Below are 18,136 nucleotides of genomic sequence, written 5' to 3' on the forward strand. Positions count from 1 at the left end.
GCTGTATTAATAAAGTAGGAAAGACAGTGTATTATTACATAAAAGCGTTAAAACTCGTATATAAAAGAAATGACAGGTTACAAACGATTAATTAAATTTAACAGTAATAACTTCTCCCATGCCAAAGGCTACGACGCATGCTTGTCAAAAACCACGTGCTAGTCTAGAAATTTCGATTCTGATGCAAAGGTTGTAGACAGCAAGTATTCTGCAAAATGGTATGTAACGCTGTTGCTTTAGGTTTTTTCTGCTGTCTTAACTGGCAAGCAACTAATAAATTGTTTGGCTTTGTATATACTTTATTGTCTCTATAATGTATTAATGTTATAGATAATAGTTGATGAAGCTGTTCAGGTTGCTTAACAATAAATAATTTTCCATTGGTGACAAAGTTAAATCAGTAAATTAATATGAGGATGATTTGTCCACTATAAATCCAGACAGGAGTTTGCTTTAGCTCTGTCAGTTATTTACTTATTTACAAAATATATTTATTAATTTACAAAATATATTTATTAATAAACATGTTAACTAACCTGGCTGCCGATTTTCGAAGCTATCTTCAGTGTAACCGAGTGTTATCACGGTTTCATTTAACCCTTTGAAACTTAAAAAAAAAAAAAAGGTTCACAGCAGAGATTTTGTATTTTATTTATTTTCATTTTCTTTTGGACACAAAGCAGAGTGAGACACGGTGTCTGAATTCCTCTGGCTGCATACGTTTGCATTTACAGCACAGGTCATTGGAATCTCAGGTTCTTCATCGGATGTGTCGGGGTCATTAGCAACATGTCCATGATGTCGGTTTGCATTTGGTCTACTGCTAACCCCTGATGTGCTTAGCATTTGAGAATCTGTGGTGTTGCTAGTAGGTCTTGGTTTTCTTTTGCTGCTGCTGTTTCTGAATGTTTTCTAAAATGTCATCTTCAGTGATGGCCTTCCCTCAACAACGGCACTAAGCACTTTTCTTTTCTTTGTTGGCTTTGCATTTCTTGTAATAACCTCTTCAGCACTTCTGAAGAATTCATTGCATTGGCTGGGGCTGACATCAGTGGTGACCATTCCAAATTCTTGTTGTCTTGCTATTTTAATTGAAGAGAAGACTGTTGATGGGAGAAAACTTGATGGCTTCAGGACACTTCTATTACATGGGTATATGCCGGTCTTCCAGAAAGATGCTTGCAGATTGACAGGCAGAACAGTATGCTTTACAAAGCAATCTTACACAGAAAATACCTGTCAATTCCTGAAGTTGCATGTTCCCACTAATACTAATAGGTATGCTTCATTCCATTATAAATTGTTTCAAATGGGCCAAAGCATCCCAACATCCATGGGCTGAAGAACATGGGAAGTGTGAGCAGGCAAAACAAATATTATAATGTTCCTTTCCCGTGCCCACTGAATCAAGGAGATATTTATGAGAGACTTGTGGCCATCATACAAAATCAAGATAGGTTGATCAGATGATGCAGGTGGAGCTTATTTTGTAAAATGGTCACTCCGGTACATCTGAAAAATTTCAGAATTGGACCAGCCTGTTTCACCGGCTGTCACTGCAGTACCTGCTGTACAACCTGCAAGGAGCTCCTGGTGCATTCGTTGTCCCTTAGTACGAAATATGAAAGGTATAGCCACTCCAAGAGCATTGCCGCACCCAATAACAGTTGTTTGATTTGCTTAATGTCACAGCAACTGGTACTTCAAAACATGAAGAAACGACAGATGGAGGTTTGTGATTTTCAACAATGCCTTTTTCATCGATGTTGTATATTGACTGTGGACTGTTCTTCAGATTGTATTTATTCAGAATGGTTTCCAATTCATTGAAATAGGTATTTACGGTTTCCTCAGATGTCACTTTTGCGCGCATTATTTCCAGAGATCTCGGTTTTTGTACTTTCAGTTCAGGCCATCTCTTCATAAAACTGTAAAACCACTGTAAAGATAGTTTTTTGTCTTCTTTCGCTTTCTTTCCGATGTAAATTGCAAAATCAGTAGCAATACTGTGACCTCCATACGAGTATAGCCGTATCCAACAGAAGACATGAATTCAATATGCTGGACTAATTAAAGTCTGCTCCTCTTCCTGTGATAACAATTCTTCTGGTCCAGACCTGGTGCATTCAAGCTGAATCTTCCCACTCACACGATCATGAAGTGTTGAATATGGTGCTGAAAAGACTGCGGCTGCTTTTTTAATTGGCATTCCTTCACTGCGTACCAATTCATATGCATTTTCCAGTGATTCGTAAGCGTACTGTTTGTAATTGGCTTTTTGGTTGATTAATCACAGCCTAAAACAAAACAAACAAAAAAAGAAAAGAAATAATTGTATATATATATTTCTTTTTTTCTTCATATATATAGATATAGATAGATGTATATGTATATGTGTGTGTGTATATATATATATATATATATATATATATATATATATTCAAATTTTGTTTTTCAGTTTTTAAATGTAAATTTTACTACAATGGTTAAGGTTAAATTTCCTTTATTTAAAAAAAAGTGCAAAATAAAATAATAACTAATAACCATTTTATCATACGGTCTAGCGATGCTGCAGTTACTATGGGTGAAATTTTATACTATACCGCAAATAGTAAATTTCGAAACGGAATAGTAACACAATTCTTCCAATATTTCGTCATGAAAGTGAAAATAAAGCATGGAATACCGAAAATTGCCTGCGACTGTTGCGCTTATGCTTTTTCTTCAGCTACATTTTTCTGCAGAACAAATCCTTGCACTACTAAGACCTTTCTCATGCACTTACCGGTACAAAATAAACATCTTTTTGATCGAGACTAATGTTTGCAGTGAGTTCATTTGTAATTCCAGCTAGTGCGCAGTAATGCATAGACTGGTATATAAACACTTGTTCGTTACGCAATGATGTACAGGGCGACATAGCATGCAGTGTCAGGAAAACTAGTGGTACATTAATAATTTAAGGTATAGTACATTTTTAGATGGAATAGTGTTTTTTGAAATTCACTATTCCTTTGGGATAGTCGTAAAAAAAAAAAAAAAAAAATTCAACCCCTGGTTACAAACATTAATTTGTAATTTGTGCTTGCTTTAAATGAATGGCAAAAGATATAAAAGGCATATTTTATTAATAATACCTTTCTGGGGGTTTTATAAAGGCAATTTTAGAATTAATTACTGAAAAAGGCTTGTTTAATCTCAGGACAGCATGGTGCTGATTAAGGCAAGATGGTGCTAGACTATTGAGGCATGGTGATGCACCATGCTAAAACAAGCTAGGGAAAATACTAGTCAAACATCAGTGATTCCAATTCAGCCACATGTAAAGTGCCTGGGAAGAGTCTATGGAAATATAAGTAGAACAAACACAAAGCAATTTATTAAATTGTATTTACACAAACAATTTTTTTTGGATGGTGATGATTCAGTTATAATTCAGTTGAATAAATATATCTTTTAAATGTTATCCTCACTGTCGGCAGTTTCAGGCATGGATGGTGCATACATATTCCCCACACGTAAAAAGTTTTCACTTCTTTTGCCTCGTAGTTGTCCCACAGTTCGTTTGTTTACCCTTGCATCTTCCGGTAGGCATCTCTTTGATAGCATGTTACGGTTTGCTCTTCCACCTGTCTCATGCTGATACTCAGTCTTTGCTTCTTTCCTAAGAAGTGGCACTAGGAGACAACACTGTATTTTTGTTCTTCCCGCCTTTCCATTGATTCTGCAGTGCCATCTTGAAAATATACATCATCATTTTTTAAAGTAATAATTTCTTATATAGATGTTAGCTGAAGCATATAAATAGAATTATCCTTTTAAAAAAGAATTAACGTCCTGCAAGAGTACAATGTTAGTTATTATGTATTGATATATTTACCTTCGACGTCATTGTTTGTTCTGGGGAACAGTCTAGTGAAGGCTCTGCAACCAAGTGTTGTTCAAGTAGGTCATCAGCTTTATCATTGCTGGTGTTTTCGCCAATGCTCTCAGGTTATCAAAAGCTGGGATGATGTGTTTCAAAGGCAGGAATGGCATCGCCAGTATTTTTCTTGTTAAGATGTGATCCCCCTCGTCTTTGTAGGTATGTACCGGCCTCGGTGGCGTCGTGGCAGGCCATCGGTCTACAGGCTGGTAGGTACTGGGTTCGGATCCCAGTCGAGGCATGGGATTTTTAATCGAGATACCGACTCCAAACCCTGAGTGAGTGCTCCGCAAGGCTCAATGGGTAGGTGTAAACCACTTACACCGACCAGTGATCCATAACTGGTTCAACAAAGGCCATGGTTTGTGCTATCCTGCCTGTGGGAAGCGCAAATAAAAGATCCCTTGCTGGCTGTCGTAAAAAGAGTAGCCTATGTGGCGACAGCGGGTTTCCTCTAAAAACAGTGTCAGAATGACCATATGTTTGACGTCCAATAGCCGATGATAAGATAAAAAATCAATGTGCTCTAGCGGCGTCGTTAAATAAAACAAACTTTACTTTTGTAGGTATGTGGTCCTGGGGCCTAATTTGTCTACCTGTTTCATCATAGCCTGTACCCAATGAAAGGAACAGCCTTTTAATTGTGCTTCAGGGTATGAAAAGTGGATGGCAGACCAAGCTGCTGAAATAAAGTTATATATATATATATATATATATTTAAAATATATAATATAACAGAATAAACAGGAATGCATTATTCACACACATAAATGAGAAATAACAAGGCTACCCCAGCTTAAAACATTCTACCACTGTAGTAGTAAACAGCTCTATTACTTGGAATGCATGTAACATACACGCCTGCCTCAGTCGAGAACAGATCATTCTACATTAGGATTGTCCAAAACTTCATTCAGCTTAGGCATATCATAAAATATTGTTTGTTTCCGGTTACCTGACCGACCCTAATTTGAACCTGCCGACCCTAAAACTTTTTTTGTATATCTAAGCACTAATTTGGTGTCATTTAGGGGATAACCCTACTGTGTTTTCTGATTTTCAGGGACGCATATCGGTGGTTTTACTGTCGCAAATTTAGTTTTATTGGCGACCCGTTGGCCACGAAATGTTTTCTTCTAACAATTGATTGATGGAGTTACTTCCCTTCAAATTGAAGTTCGGTAACTTTCGTGAGATATCTGGCGAAGAGTCGAAATTACTCTTCTTTTTTAAAAATATTAAATGGTCCGATCCTCTCTTCTTTCTCTTATTTAATTTTGGACTGTCCTAAAATGCTCCAAATTATACAAATATTCGGCCGAGCAGTCAATTCTTTTTTATTTTTGGCTTGTAACCTTTTTATTTTTTAAAATTTATTCTATTAACTTTTTTACTAATTTCTATTTTCAAAATTCTGCCCATTTTCAACACACACTCTCTCCCCCCCCCCCCCCTCCATCCCGAATCAGGCCACCGATCTTATTGGAGGTCAGACTCGGGATGGGCATGTTCGAAACCCTAGTGGTATATGGGCACGTTAAACTAGTTATCATCGAAGAGTCGGAAAATTGTTTTCACGAATATATGCGATCTTTTCCGATTTACTCTACATCTAGCGTAGCGAGGTGTTCCGAATAATAATAATAATACAGGGGTTCTAGAATATTTTTAAAATTCACTTGCCATAGGGCCAGTGGATTTGAAAATTCACTGGCCATGGTGAAAAATTCACTTGCCCATTTTTCATACTAAGATCATGTTTAGTCAATTTGTAAATTTATACAACAGATAGGCTCAATGGGCATGCTTTATGGTTTGTTTAGAAAAATATGCAAATGATTTTCATCAGTTTAGAATAAAGTTACCGTACCTGTTAACATTTTAAACCAATTGTTTCCACTAAAACCACCTAAGTTATACAAAATAATCCATGTTACTGAGATATTACAACAATTAACAGCATTATTTATTTACCGTATATCTTCGCCTATAAGTCGAATTTTTTTCACCCAAAAATTATTTTATAACTTGGGGGGTCGACTTATAAGAGGGTAAAAAAATTTCACCAAAAAATATTACTGTTTTGGGGATTATTTTACAAGTTTTATTGTTGAAGTATGCCATGTATTTATACTCAAATATGTTAATTTGACACATTTATTTTTTATAACCTTTTTTTTTTGGCATTAGAACGGTTTTGGTTATGCGAAAAGGCGTACGATCTCACCCACATGCCAAGACAACAGTCCACTTAGTTAAATTAACAGTCATAACTAATAGTAAAAATGTAAACAATACTAACTACCTGTTGCCTGAGTTTATTTTGAAATCTGGTCACTGGCATTAATGGTTGTTCAAACAATGTTTTGGCGGTGATTAACTTCATGAATATTACTAAGCTTTCCCTTAAAATAGACTGATCTCTGCAGTTCACTTATCTAGAGCAATAGGGACACACATCATTTGGTACAAAAACCAGTGTACTTTCCAGAGTTATCCTCCTTACATGTATTAATATGGCGGCAAAACGTGATCCTTTCAGTTTTATCGTAGTGATCTGTTGTCAGTGTTTATAAATAAAGTTGTTGTCTGTGCACAAACCATCTGTACAGTACTATACAGTAACAGTCAAACAGCTTTCACTCTCTACTAAGGGAATATTTCGTTTTGATGCTATGTAATAATGATAGTTTGATTGGAATAGTCTGATCATATTGCGATGTACAAAACGTGAAAACCGAAGTTTGTAAAATAATTTTCTTTTGTTCAAATATTATTGTTCTCATGTGCTGAAAATAAGAAATATTTTAATATTTATAAGTAGTTTTTCATGGGTCGACTTATAAACGGGTCAATAAAAAAATACGTTTTCAGGGCTTGAAATTAGGGACTCGACTTATAGCCGAGATCGACTTACAGGCGAAGATATACGGTACTTATGAATGGGAACTCATCCCCCACCCACACACCCCCTCAAAAAAACAAAAAGAGAAAAGAAACAATTAAGAACCTTTATTAGAATAAAGTGTACATGTATTGCAGTTTAAGCTCCCCCCCCCCCCCCCCCCCAATCAAATTTTTCAATTTGGGTACTTTGTTAAATTTATCTATTTCATGATACTGTGTTCCTAAGCTTTTAAAAAAACCTTTGCAATTTGTTCCTAAGCTTTTAAAAAAACCTTTGCAATTTGTCATATTTTATAAATTAAATTAATAATTTACACATTTAAAGTATTTGTAAATAGTGACATGCAACCTTTAAAACTAACAAGACTGGTTACCGTTTTGCATATTATTAGTATTAGAGTAACAAATCTTTGGATTCCAGTGTCAAAAACAAAATGGCGGCAAAACAATGAACTTTTGTTTTTCCAATGTTTACACTTTAACTTTAATAAAGTTACATCAGTAGGTATATTGATGTCATGGATGGGTCAGAGATTACTGGTGGCCAACTATTTGTTAGTGAAATATTGCATGTGATAGCAAATCGAAAGAAGTGACTTGTAGATGTTTCTTTTGTTTTTTGTATGATCGTAGGACATAACGTTGGTAGATTTTTAAAATTCTTTTTTATCACTTGCCATCGGGATTGCACAAAGTAACTTTCACTGGCCCGAATTCAAAAAACACTGGCCTCGGGCATCGGGCCACCGTATTCTAGAAGGCCTGAATAATAACTATATTTAATGATTTACTCCAGCGACAAACTGGCCTTGTAGAAATTTAGTGACCTGATAAACTAGGGGAGGGAATGTTTACCAATACTGATGGAGTTTACTGCCAAATCAAATGATTAAATATGTCAGTAAGATCTCGATGCGTTTCGTTATTTTTTGTAAATGGTCACTGGGAACTTTGTGGGTTTCCGCTAAAAACAGTGTCAGAATGACCATGTGTTTGACGTCCAATAGCCGATGATATTAAAGATAAAAATCAATGTGCTCTAGTGGCGTCATTAAATAAAACAAACTACTTTTCAACATTCGTTTGAGCATCCTGAGCATTTGTACTGCATTTCTATTCATTGGACCAATTGATTGCTTCAAACCAAGTGTGTACTTTAATACTGGATGCATACAGAATAAAACTAACATTGCAAATTATAAAATTGGTAAGTCTACCATTTCTTAGATACACTAGGAAAGATAATATTCATAACATTTTTTTTAAATGTTATTGTTGGACAGATAAATATAGAACCCGCCTTTTCAGTTTTCATTAAAAGAAATTGTTATAACTCATTTACTGGTTTCTATCCAATTACGGTTCAACCAAGTCTGTCCTGGACCAGTACAGAAGTTAAGTGTTAGTATGAGAATAAACCTTCTGCCTATTATTAAACAGCAAGGGGTCTTTTGTATGTACTCTCCCACAGATAGGTTAGCACCATGTTGCCCTCAAAATCAAAATGCCTTGCCTTTTATAAATTTATACGTTGCCCATGTAAAAAGAAGCCTTTAAACACACCTATGTGGATAGTACTACATATTTCCTTTTTTTAAATTAAGTTATGAAATAGATATAGAAAATAAAATGGCCATACGGTTTTTGTCCTTTTGAAAATTGTATAATGGAAAAAAAAAAACTTATATTTAAAACTGCACATAAAATATGCCCCCAAAACATCACTTTACCATGCCTTACTTCATTTCTAGGGAAACACTGTGATGAATGGTATTCAGGGTTCGCACGGGCCTGGCAAAGTCCTTGAATTTTGACATAGTACTTGAAAAGTACTGGAATTTTGCAAATTCGGAAAAGTACTGGAATTTCATTAAAAACTACTTGAAAATTGCCGAAATGTACTGAGTTTTTTTTACAAGCAGAATGTCTCTTATTGATTAAAATCTGGAAAAAATAATAAGTATTTCTCGGGTATTTGTCGTAATCAAAACCCAGAAGTGATATGTGTTGCTGCCGATATAGATAGACTGGCATACAAGTCCTTGTTGCGCTTGCTATATGCACCACAGTGTGAAGATTAAAGTAGACTGGGCTGCTGTCTACTGGAAACAGTGCATTACTAATAGTTGAACCGGTTTATGAGCGAGACAGGTAACCAGTCGTGTGCTGAAAAACGGTCAGCTGTAGTTAACTAGTGATGTGTGTGTGTTAAACTGCTTGTAACATTGTGCCTAAGACTACTTAAAAAACTGAAAAATATACTTGAAAAGTACTGGAATTTCTGTTCACCAGGTCTGTATGAACCATGGTATTGTTGGTTTGCATAATGCATTTCTATACATGCAGAGGTTATTTTGGATACCGGTAGTCAACACCTTTATTTAATATCCATAAATAAAATTATTTTCCAAAATAAAATGTTTTTCCTACCTACCTACCCTATATTTTTCCAGCATGTAATAGGAAACAAGTCATTACTTTTTTTTGGCCTTATTGAAGACCTAGAAAGTAAATCATTGCAAATTAATAAACATTAAAATGGTTGGGTTTTTAAAAGTAAATAATAACCTAATCCTCCCCTCCCTCCCCTCCCCTCCCCTCCCCTCCCCTCCCCTCCCCTCCCCTCTCCTCTCTCTCTCTCTCTCTCTCTCTCTCTCTCTCTCTCTCTCTCTCTCTCTCTCTCTCTCTCTCTCTCTCTCTCTCTCTCTCTCTCTCTCTCTCTCTCCCCCCCCCCCCCCCCCAAAACAATTATTATACATTGGTCTACCAGATATTCAAAAGACAACATGAAATTAACAACTCACCGCAACATAGTCCTGTTTCCTTCTTCGTGACATTAGGACAAAAACCAATGGAACTTGTTTGATGCAGTCGTCTTTCCTGATGAGCTCCGCAATGCTCAATGGGTAGGTGTAAACCACTTGCACCGACCAGTGATCCATAACTGGTTCAACAAAGGCCATGGTTTGTGCTATCCTGCCTGTGGGAAGCACAAATAAAAGATCCCTTGGCATTTGCTGCTAATCGGAAAGAGTAGCTCATGTAGTGGTGACAGTGGGTTTCCTCTCAAAATCTGTGTGGTCCGTAACCATATGTCTGACACCATATAACCGTAAATAAAATGTGTTGAGTGCATTGTTAAATAAAACATTTTCTTCCTTATTGCTTCAAATTCAGGCCCAAGCATTTAGACGGTTTCTGCCCATGTTTGATAGAGTGCTGGTTGAAAGATTTAAGCCAGAGCTGAAAACTAAAAGCGGACTTGTCCTTCCAGAGAAATCTCAAGGAAAAGTGGTGCAGGCAACAGTAGTTGCAGTTGGATCAGGACACAGAACTGAGGTCAGTAATCGTGAGCAGTTTTAAACAAACATTATCCCGTCTACTGTTGGCAATAATGTGTATCCAGTGGCAAAAAAAGACAATTTATATTACAACTATGCAGGGCCCATACTGAAAACAGCTAATTTATATTACAACTATGCAGGGCTTGGACTGAAAACAGCTAATTTATATTACAACTATGCAGGGCTTGGACTGAAAACAGTCAATTTATATTACAACTATGCAGGGCTTGGACTGAAAACAGCCAATTTATATTATGGTATTTGACCGGAAATAAGCCCAGGGGGCCAAGACAACTCATTGTGAGCTTAGCATGGGGTGGGCGTATTCCCAGACAAGGGACCAGTTTTGTTGAGAAAAAAAAAGAAGATAATAATTAAAATAAATAATAATAATTAAATGAACTAGGAAGAAAACAAAAAACGTTCAGTAGCATATCTATTAATTAGTGTTCCATTTGTTATTAATAAATGTTTATTAATTAAATTGTGTTTTTTTTACTAGTATCTAATTATCAGAAACACCTATGTTACAATTACTTGCCAGTGCTGTTTATTTACATCCAAAATTTAATGCTGAGAAGACTTGAAACAACAGCAATTAACAACAAATTCAATAGCTATACACACGTTTCTGACACAGGCAGCCAGCTTACACTACAAAATTTTTTCAATCTAAGGTCATTGTTCTTAGCCAATCAGAATATGGTATTTGCTTAATTAGCATTAACTGCGACCCAGTGTGGTGGTAAAAATAGACATTGGTTTTTAGTTCATACTTGGGCTTGGATACTTCAAAGAAATACTGCAGGCATGAAATTGAAAACAATGTTACACACTGTTATTGTTAGACTGCTAAATCTCACTGGTGGTAAAATATTGTGTTACATTTGTGTTTAATTATCTGCAGTAGGTATGACCTTTTAAATGAACTTTGAGCAAACTTGCAATTTCGTGTTATTTATAAGGTGACGAAGTTGGGGGTGGGCTTATTTACGAATGAGGGCCTAATTTCTTAAATGCTATCAAAACGGAGGGGGGCTTATTCAAAGACGTGGGCTTATTTCCGGTCAAATACGGTACAACTATGCAGGGCTTGGACTGAAAACAGCTAATTTATATTACAACTATGCAGGGTTTGGACTGAAAACAGACAATTTATATTACAACTATGCAGGGCTTGGACTGAAAACAGACAATTTATATTACAACTATGCAGGGCTTGGACTGAAAACAGACAATTTATATTACAACTATACAGGGCTTGGACCGAAAAAGGACAATTTATATTACAACTATGCAGGGCTTGGACTGAAAAAGGACAATTTATATTACAACTATGCAGGGCTTGGACCGAAAAAGGACAATTTATATTACAGCTATGCAGGGCTTGGACTGAAAACAGCTAATTTATATTATAACTATGCAGGGCTTGGACTGAAAACAATTTGACACATAGCATTTATTTTAAAACATTTGCCATGTGTGAAACAAGTTACCGATGACAATTTTGAGCCTGCCTACATTTTCTTTAAGTGACTTGCAGCAAATAAACATGGCTGAAAGATTATTTTGCTGCATGTAGACATATTTCAAATGAACAAATGTTATATACTGTCCGATAGTGTACACCAGGTGTATACATCAAGAAGTTCTACTGGCGACACCAATTTTTATCAAGTGGCACAAAAGGTGTCATTGGTGGTGGTACTGACCCCAGGCGATTTATATCTCAACAATGGCAATTGCTGTTGGTGCTGTCGTTAAGTTTAAACTTTTTTTGTATTTTGTTTCTGGTTCAATTTCAATAACTAAATTGTAAAAAAAAGAATAGCAAATTCTGTTTGTGGGGAATAACTCCATCAATTCTCTTAGGAAATTATTGATTCAGTTCTCTCCCTTATATTTGAATGTTTTTGTTTTTTTTGTTTTTGATCCCACTGCCCCCTTTCGTTTCTCTCCTTTGAATTCCATCTCATTTCTTCCCGATCTGGCAACAACTCCTATTGTTCAACTTCTTTCACTGTCCACCTCCACATCTCAGTCTTTGTCTCTCCAACCGCGATAGGTGCTCGTCTCTTGTGCCACACACCTGCCATTTCCCCATCAGCGTTTAGCTGTGGGCTTAGTCTGGCCACTTTGGGGAGTGTTCAGTAGTTACTTCTGGCATTGTTAAGAGGCACTTGTAACCACCTACTATGCACTCCTACTACCGGTGGTCGTTAGTGCTGTGGGTCTGACCAGCTTTATTAGTGGCAGAGGATGAGGATGCCAGGTGGGTGCAGGGAAATACACAGAGACTGTACTCGTGGAGTAGGTTGAGACAGGTAGGCGATGGTGTGGACAGCTCAGAAAACAGTCAGAAAGGGTCAAAACAGATTGAAATCGTGGGAGAAATTGGAAAGTTTTTTGTATATTAAAATAATGAGAATGACAGGCAGAGGGTGATAGATGAGAAAGATGAATGAATGTGTAAGCCAACTTTGACGGGATTTGAACCACTGTCGTCAGCTTGATTGTCCAGCAGATTATCTATTAGATCACGGAGCTCACTGTATATATTTGAATGTTTGAGCAGGATGTGATGACATAGAACTTTACTAGGTATACTGTATTTTTCAGTAACATAAGCCAAGAATTTCAAATTTAGTAAATGTTCAAGAAATCACCAGCCACTGGAGTAAAAAAGAGGGAAAAAATCTCAACTATTCCACGACTGTCATTTGGGATATTCTCTGAGATATTCGGTTCATTCTGTCATGCTATATCGCTTTGAGCTTTGTTGCCGTGGTCGGCTAATACTTTTGTTTGTACAACATACATGTACACGTTACCTGTTAATTCCATGGAAAAATTGTCCACACACACTTTGTGTCAGACAATTTGTATTAGTGTAATATAGTTGGATATATTTGTATTGTTTTACTTCATGGTGGGGTCAGGATTTAGCTCAGTCATTTGAGTGCCTGCTTAAGGTGCTTGTGTCTAAGTATCGAACCACCATGGTGGGTCTATTCAGCTGATTGGGTTTTTCTCATTCCAACCAGTGCACCACAACTGGACAAAGACTGGTATGTGTTTTCCTGTCTGTGGGAAAGTACATATAAAAGATCCCTTGCCTCGTTAGGAAAAATGTAGTGGTTTCCTCTGATGACTACGAGTCAGAATTACCAAATGTTTGACATCTAGTAGCTGATGATTAATTAATCAATGTGCTCCAGTGGTGTCGTTAAACAAAACAAACTTTAACTTCATGGTTGTGTATGGGAATATTTTTCAATACCGAATTTCATATGTTGAGATTTTCTCATAGAATAAATAGTTGACAAATTACAGATCTATATATATCAAATGACAGTATGCCGCCCAGGTCTTGTACTTGCATATGACAGCAGACAGTTACTTGTGTTAGACACTCTACAGACTGGGTGGAAAGTTGGTATGTGTGTGAACTGACCCTTGGTGGTTAAAAAGGAACAATTCACTAATCAATGAACCTGATATTGTTACTAGATTGTTTTAGAATTGTCAAAATAAAATTTTGTTCATGGCAGAGTATTTTCTCTGCATACATATTTACATGTAATTGTTGCTTTTGCACTGCCTTTTTCTGTATTATGAATGCTCTGTTAAATGTTCACCAAATGTAAACTACTTTCATGAAGTAATGCTATACTCATGGAAAGATATACGGGAAGTTTGGGATCACACATTTTTATATTGACAATCAACTGTAACCAAAACCCTCATCCACAGTATTAGGAACTTTAACAGTGTTACTGTCAGTCAAGCCCACATTACTTATATTCATTGATACATTACATTTTCTATATTTTATATAAGCATCACTACTGAAGTACTGAGTTAAATTTGGTCTCAAATACCACGTGTTCTCTTATTTCTTTCCATCGGTATATTAATTTGATGTTCGTTACATGTATACAGGCCATATGATTCCAAATTTCACAGGAAACTCTTTCGGTTCTGTGCCTTCTGATCATGGGAACCCATCGGAAACTGGGTTTTTAAAAAATAATTATATATATATATATATTATTTTTGTTGAATAATCTTGCTCAATATAATAATCATGGGAAACGAAATTTCGGTTCATGATTTTACCAACATGGTACCGGAAACAACTGTGTGTGTGAAATCTGAGGGCCTGTGTATACACCTCATTAGACTTGTTTCCATTTACATGTATTAACATTTAAAAGGTGTTTTTTATTGTAGGATGGAAACATTATCCCTGTTGGTGTAAAAGTGGGAGACAAAGTCCTTCTTCCAGAGTTTGGAGGAACAAAGGTCGTTCTTGAGGAACAGGTGAATATATCTTCCTGAACTAATCTGTAGGTGAAAGAAATAATTGACGAAAATAATTTTTATTCTATTTCCAACAATACTTTAGTGTTCAGCGAGTCTTTCAACTGCACGGAATGATCCCAGTCTGTAGGCCCATTGGGCTGTTTTTTATTCCAGCCAGTGCACCATGACTGGTATATCAAAGGTAGTGGTATGTGCTATCCTTTCTGGGATGGTGCATATAAAAGATCCCTTGCCAGAGAACATTTTGTTCATTATTGTGTTGCATTTCGCTACACAAGTTTCCGAGATAGCTACACAATTTTAAAATATTAAACAATAGTTGCTAATCAATTTTCAATTGACTAGAAATATCAATAATCAAGGGAAATCCCAATCCTTCATCTAGTCTCTATATTTATGGAAATCGTAAATGTAACATTATCCATTGTCAACTTCGTAACTATGCTAGCAACTAAAACTATCATTTATTCTTAAGGCATCTTTCAGATAGCCCAAGCTGTGCATGTGGAGATAACTGTGAAGATAATTTTCATTATTTTTATGTCTGTTCATCAGACAAAAGATATGATTTATTTGCATCGCTACGGAATTACCTTGATATCTTAGACATTGATCTACTACTATCCGGGTCAATAAACCTACCAATTAAAGAAAACAGTTTAATTTTTAACGCAGTACATAAATATATAGCTGAAAATATGAGATTCGAGTTGAACTAACTTATTATTCTGATTTTACTGCCCCATATAAGGTTAGCTCCAACAATAGGATCATTACTATACTATTTTTTCTCGACTATCCCATTTCTATTCTATCTACTCTACCTTTTATTACTATATATTAAAAAATATTAATTATGTTAAATATTTTATGCCATTGGACATTATTATGTTTTATATATATGATTATGAATATTGTCTGGTGTCCATCTTGTTTAGGAGAGCACTTACATAGGCTCTGCCTGTTGTGCAATCTTTTTGATTCTTTTTTTATCAATAAAATATCTCAAAACAAAACAATAATCAAGATTTTGAAAACAAAATGTTTCCTCCTTGCTACTGACAGAAAAATTTAGTGTTTTCTCGCCTAAGACCAGGGCTCGAAATGCAGTGTTAGTACATGCACCGGTGCATGCTGATTTTTGCATGTGCATGTAACTTTTAAAACTGGGTGCACGCGGTGCATGCTAATATTTTTCAAGTACTGTGTATTGCGTATACTAGTATCCTGTTGCCTACCAGATTCAGACTCAAGTTGTTGAATTTTGTGTATGCATTTCGTAATCTGTTCGCCACATGAAAACGATAACTTCTATCTTATGGGCGCATCCATTTTGAATCCCATAATCCTACTTAAACAATGGCGCCCTTTCGGTCATTTCCGTGAAATATGTTTGCGAAAATTGCCGGCAATATCTCGGTTATATCCATGAACGGTATTAGGGAAGGTGCTCGAGACCGACTTTGGGGTATCCACGCGCATAACACAGTTGTTGTCACTGACAAATTGAACTCCGCCAGATCTGTGATCAATACAACGTACCGTAACTGCCTTGAACATTTTCGACCTCAGATATGGGCACTTAAATTCTTAATCAGATGATTGCGAACGTGCAGGTGCGTTACTCGCGTAGTTGACTCGAAGTCAGCCAGTGATTATTTCAATCGCAACTTCTCGTCGAATTCCGTAGGCTAATTTATATTATACCAACAGATCTTATCGAGTTAAAAAGTTGATAACTTGCTTAATACAAAACACAAATATTCGTACGTTTTTGTAATAGGCCTGTTATAGATTTCTGTAAGGCGTTTACGATGGGTGAAATTTTCAAATTTGACCAAGAATCCGTAATAAACAGTTGTATAACGTTCCGGTACTGTTAATAAATAAATATAGGTATTGCCGAATAATTCCGAATAGCTACGTATAAAAAAGTTGCCTTATTTTTGGTGCATGCAGAATTTAATGGTGCATGTAACTTTTTTTTCAGCATGCACCTGGTGCATGTAGAATTTTTTTTCTTCATTTCTAGCCCTGCTAAGACTAAATGTCAAAATTACCAAATAACATTCAGTAGCCGATGATTAATAAATCAATGTGTTCTGACTGTGTCATTTAACAAAAAACTTTCACTCAGCCCAATGTAAGGTCAGGTCAGGTCAGGTCATTTTGATCAGTTATATTTGCAGTTGCTTAAATAACTTTTAAATCCTTTGGTGAATATATGGTATATATTTTCACCAGATGCTATTTGTTTAATTGTGCCTCACAGTTCATATGTGTGACACCAGAGAAAGGTAAAACTGTTAACAGATATAAGAAACGTTTCATTGATTAGTTTTCACCAACTGGCATATGACATGCAAGTCATCATGGCTTTGTTCCTCTAGTTGTGTCCATAGTCGGTGTGTTCAAAGTGTTTAATGTGGGTGTTTTATTTTTCAGGAATACTTCTTGTTTCGCGATGGCGATCTTTTAGGCAGATTTGAATCTTGAGGCATTTACAACAAAGGAATTACTGTTAAAATAAAAACATCATGTGCTACAACGCAGAAAGAACCATGTTAGCATGCAGATATTCTTTCACTGTGAGTGAAATTCATATTTTGTCATCTAAATCTCGATGCGTGAGCAAGCCGAGACAGACGTGCATAGTGATTTTGTTTTGTTTTCAGAGGTGGACCTTTTGCATGTACTTGTGTTCTTGAGCTTGATTGTCTACACTTTTGATTTTGATAGGTATATATGTTATAGTTGTCTGTTGAACGGATGTGTGCATTTATCATGTATTTTAATCAGATTACATTGTGACTGTATGAATTCATTAAAACATAAAATTGATCTTGTGTTTGTTGTTTACTTGGATGTGAAATGTTGCACATGATGATAAATGCTTCATGACTTTATATAGCATCTAAAATTATCAAAAGGGAAATTGTTTTTGTAAATGATTACAAGATTTGGTTTGTCAGATCTTTATTAGTCCCCTACCGGTCTAACCAGAGGAGATTATGTGTCTCATCTCCATCCTTGTCTAACCAGAGGAGATTATATGTCTCATCTCCATCCTTGTCTAACCAGAGGAGATTATGTGTCTCATCTCCATCCTTGTCTAACCAGAGGAGATTATATGTCTCATCTCCATCCTTGTCTAACCAGAGGAGATTATGTGTCTCATCTCCATCCTTGTCTAACCAGAGGAGATTATGTGTGTCATCTCCATCCTTGTCTAACCAGAGGAGATTATCTGTCTCATCTCCATCCTTGTCTAACCAGAGGAGATATGTGTCTCATCTCCATCCTTGTCTAACCAGAGGAGATTATGTGTCTCGTCTCCATCCTTGTCTAACCAGAGGAGATTATATGTCTCATCTCCATCCTTCTGTCTGTCTGTCTGTCTGTCTGTCAGGGTTTGACAGCCCAGTGTAAAGCTCTTGCTTGATGGGTGGTAGGTCTAGGATCGATCTATGTCGGTGGGACCGGCCCATTGGACTCGATGTGATATCCTATCTGTGGGATGGTGCATAGACTATATATCAAAATTACCAAATGTTTCACATCCAATAGCTGTTCATGAATAAATTGGTGTTCTCTAATGGTGTCGTTAAACAAAATAAACTAACTTTGTCTGTCC

General features: G+C 36.2%; 1 protein-coding gene across 1 annotated transcript; it reads left to right on the top strand.

The window, feature by feature from the left end:
- Window positions 1–86: 86 nt before the first annotated feature.
- On the top strand, window positions 87–17,343 carry LOC121380528 (10 kDa heat shock protein, mitochondrial-like). The gene is made up of 4 exons (XM_041509374.1): window positions 87–218; window positions 10,010–10,171; window positions 14,410–14,499; window positions 16,948–17,343. The coding sequence occupies exons 1-4, from the start codon at window positions 216–218 to the stop codon at window positions 16,996–16,998; spliced, it is 306 nt and encodes a 101-aa protein (XP_041365308.1). The 5' UTR covers window positions 87–215; the 3' UTR covers window positions 16,999–17,343.
- The last annotated feature ends 793 nt before the right edge of the window (window positions 17,344–18,136 follow it).

This window comes from Gigantopelta aegis, chromosome 9, assembly GCF_016097555.1.
Source record: "Gigantopelta aegis isolate Gae_Host chromosome 9, Gae_host_genome, whole genome shotgun sequence".
NCBI lineage: Eukaryota > Metazoa > Mollusca > Gastropoda > Neomphalida > Peltospiridae > Gigantopelta > Gigantopelta aegis.

Bases quoted from the DNA above. Each gene is read 5' to 3' on its own strand.
- LOC121380528 (XM_041509374.1), top strand. The intron at 10,172-14,409 runs GTCAGTAATCGT...TTTTTATTGTAG, and splicing joins GATCAGGACACAGAACTGAG to GATGGAAACATTATCCCTGT. The intron at 14,500-16,947 runs GTGAATATATCT...TTTATTTTTCAG, and splicing joins AGGTCGTTCTTGAGGAACAG to GAATACTTCTTGTTTCGCGA.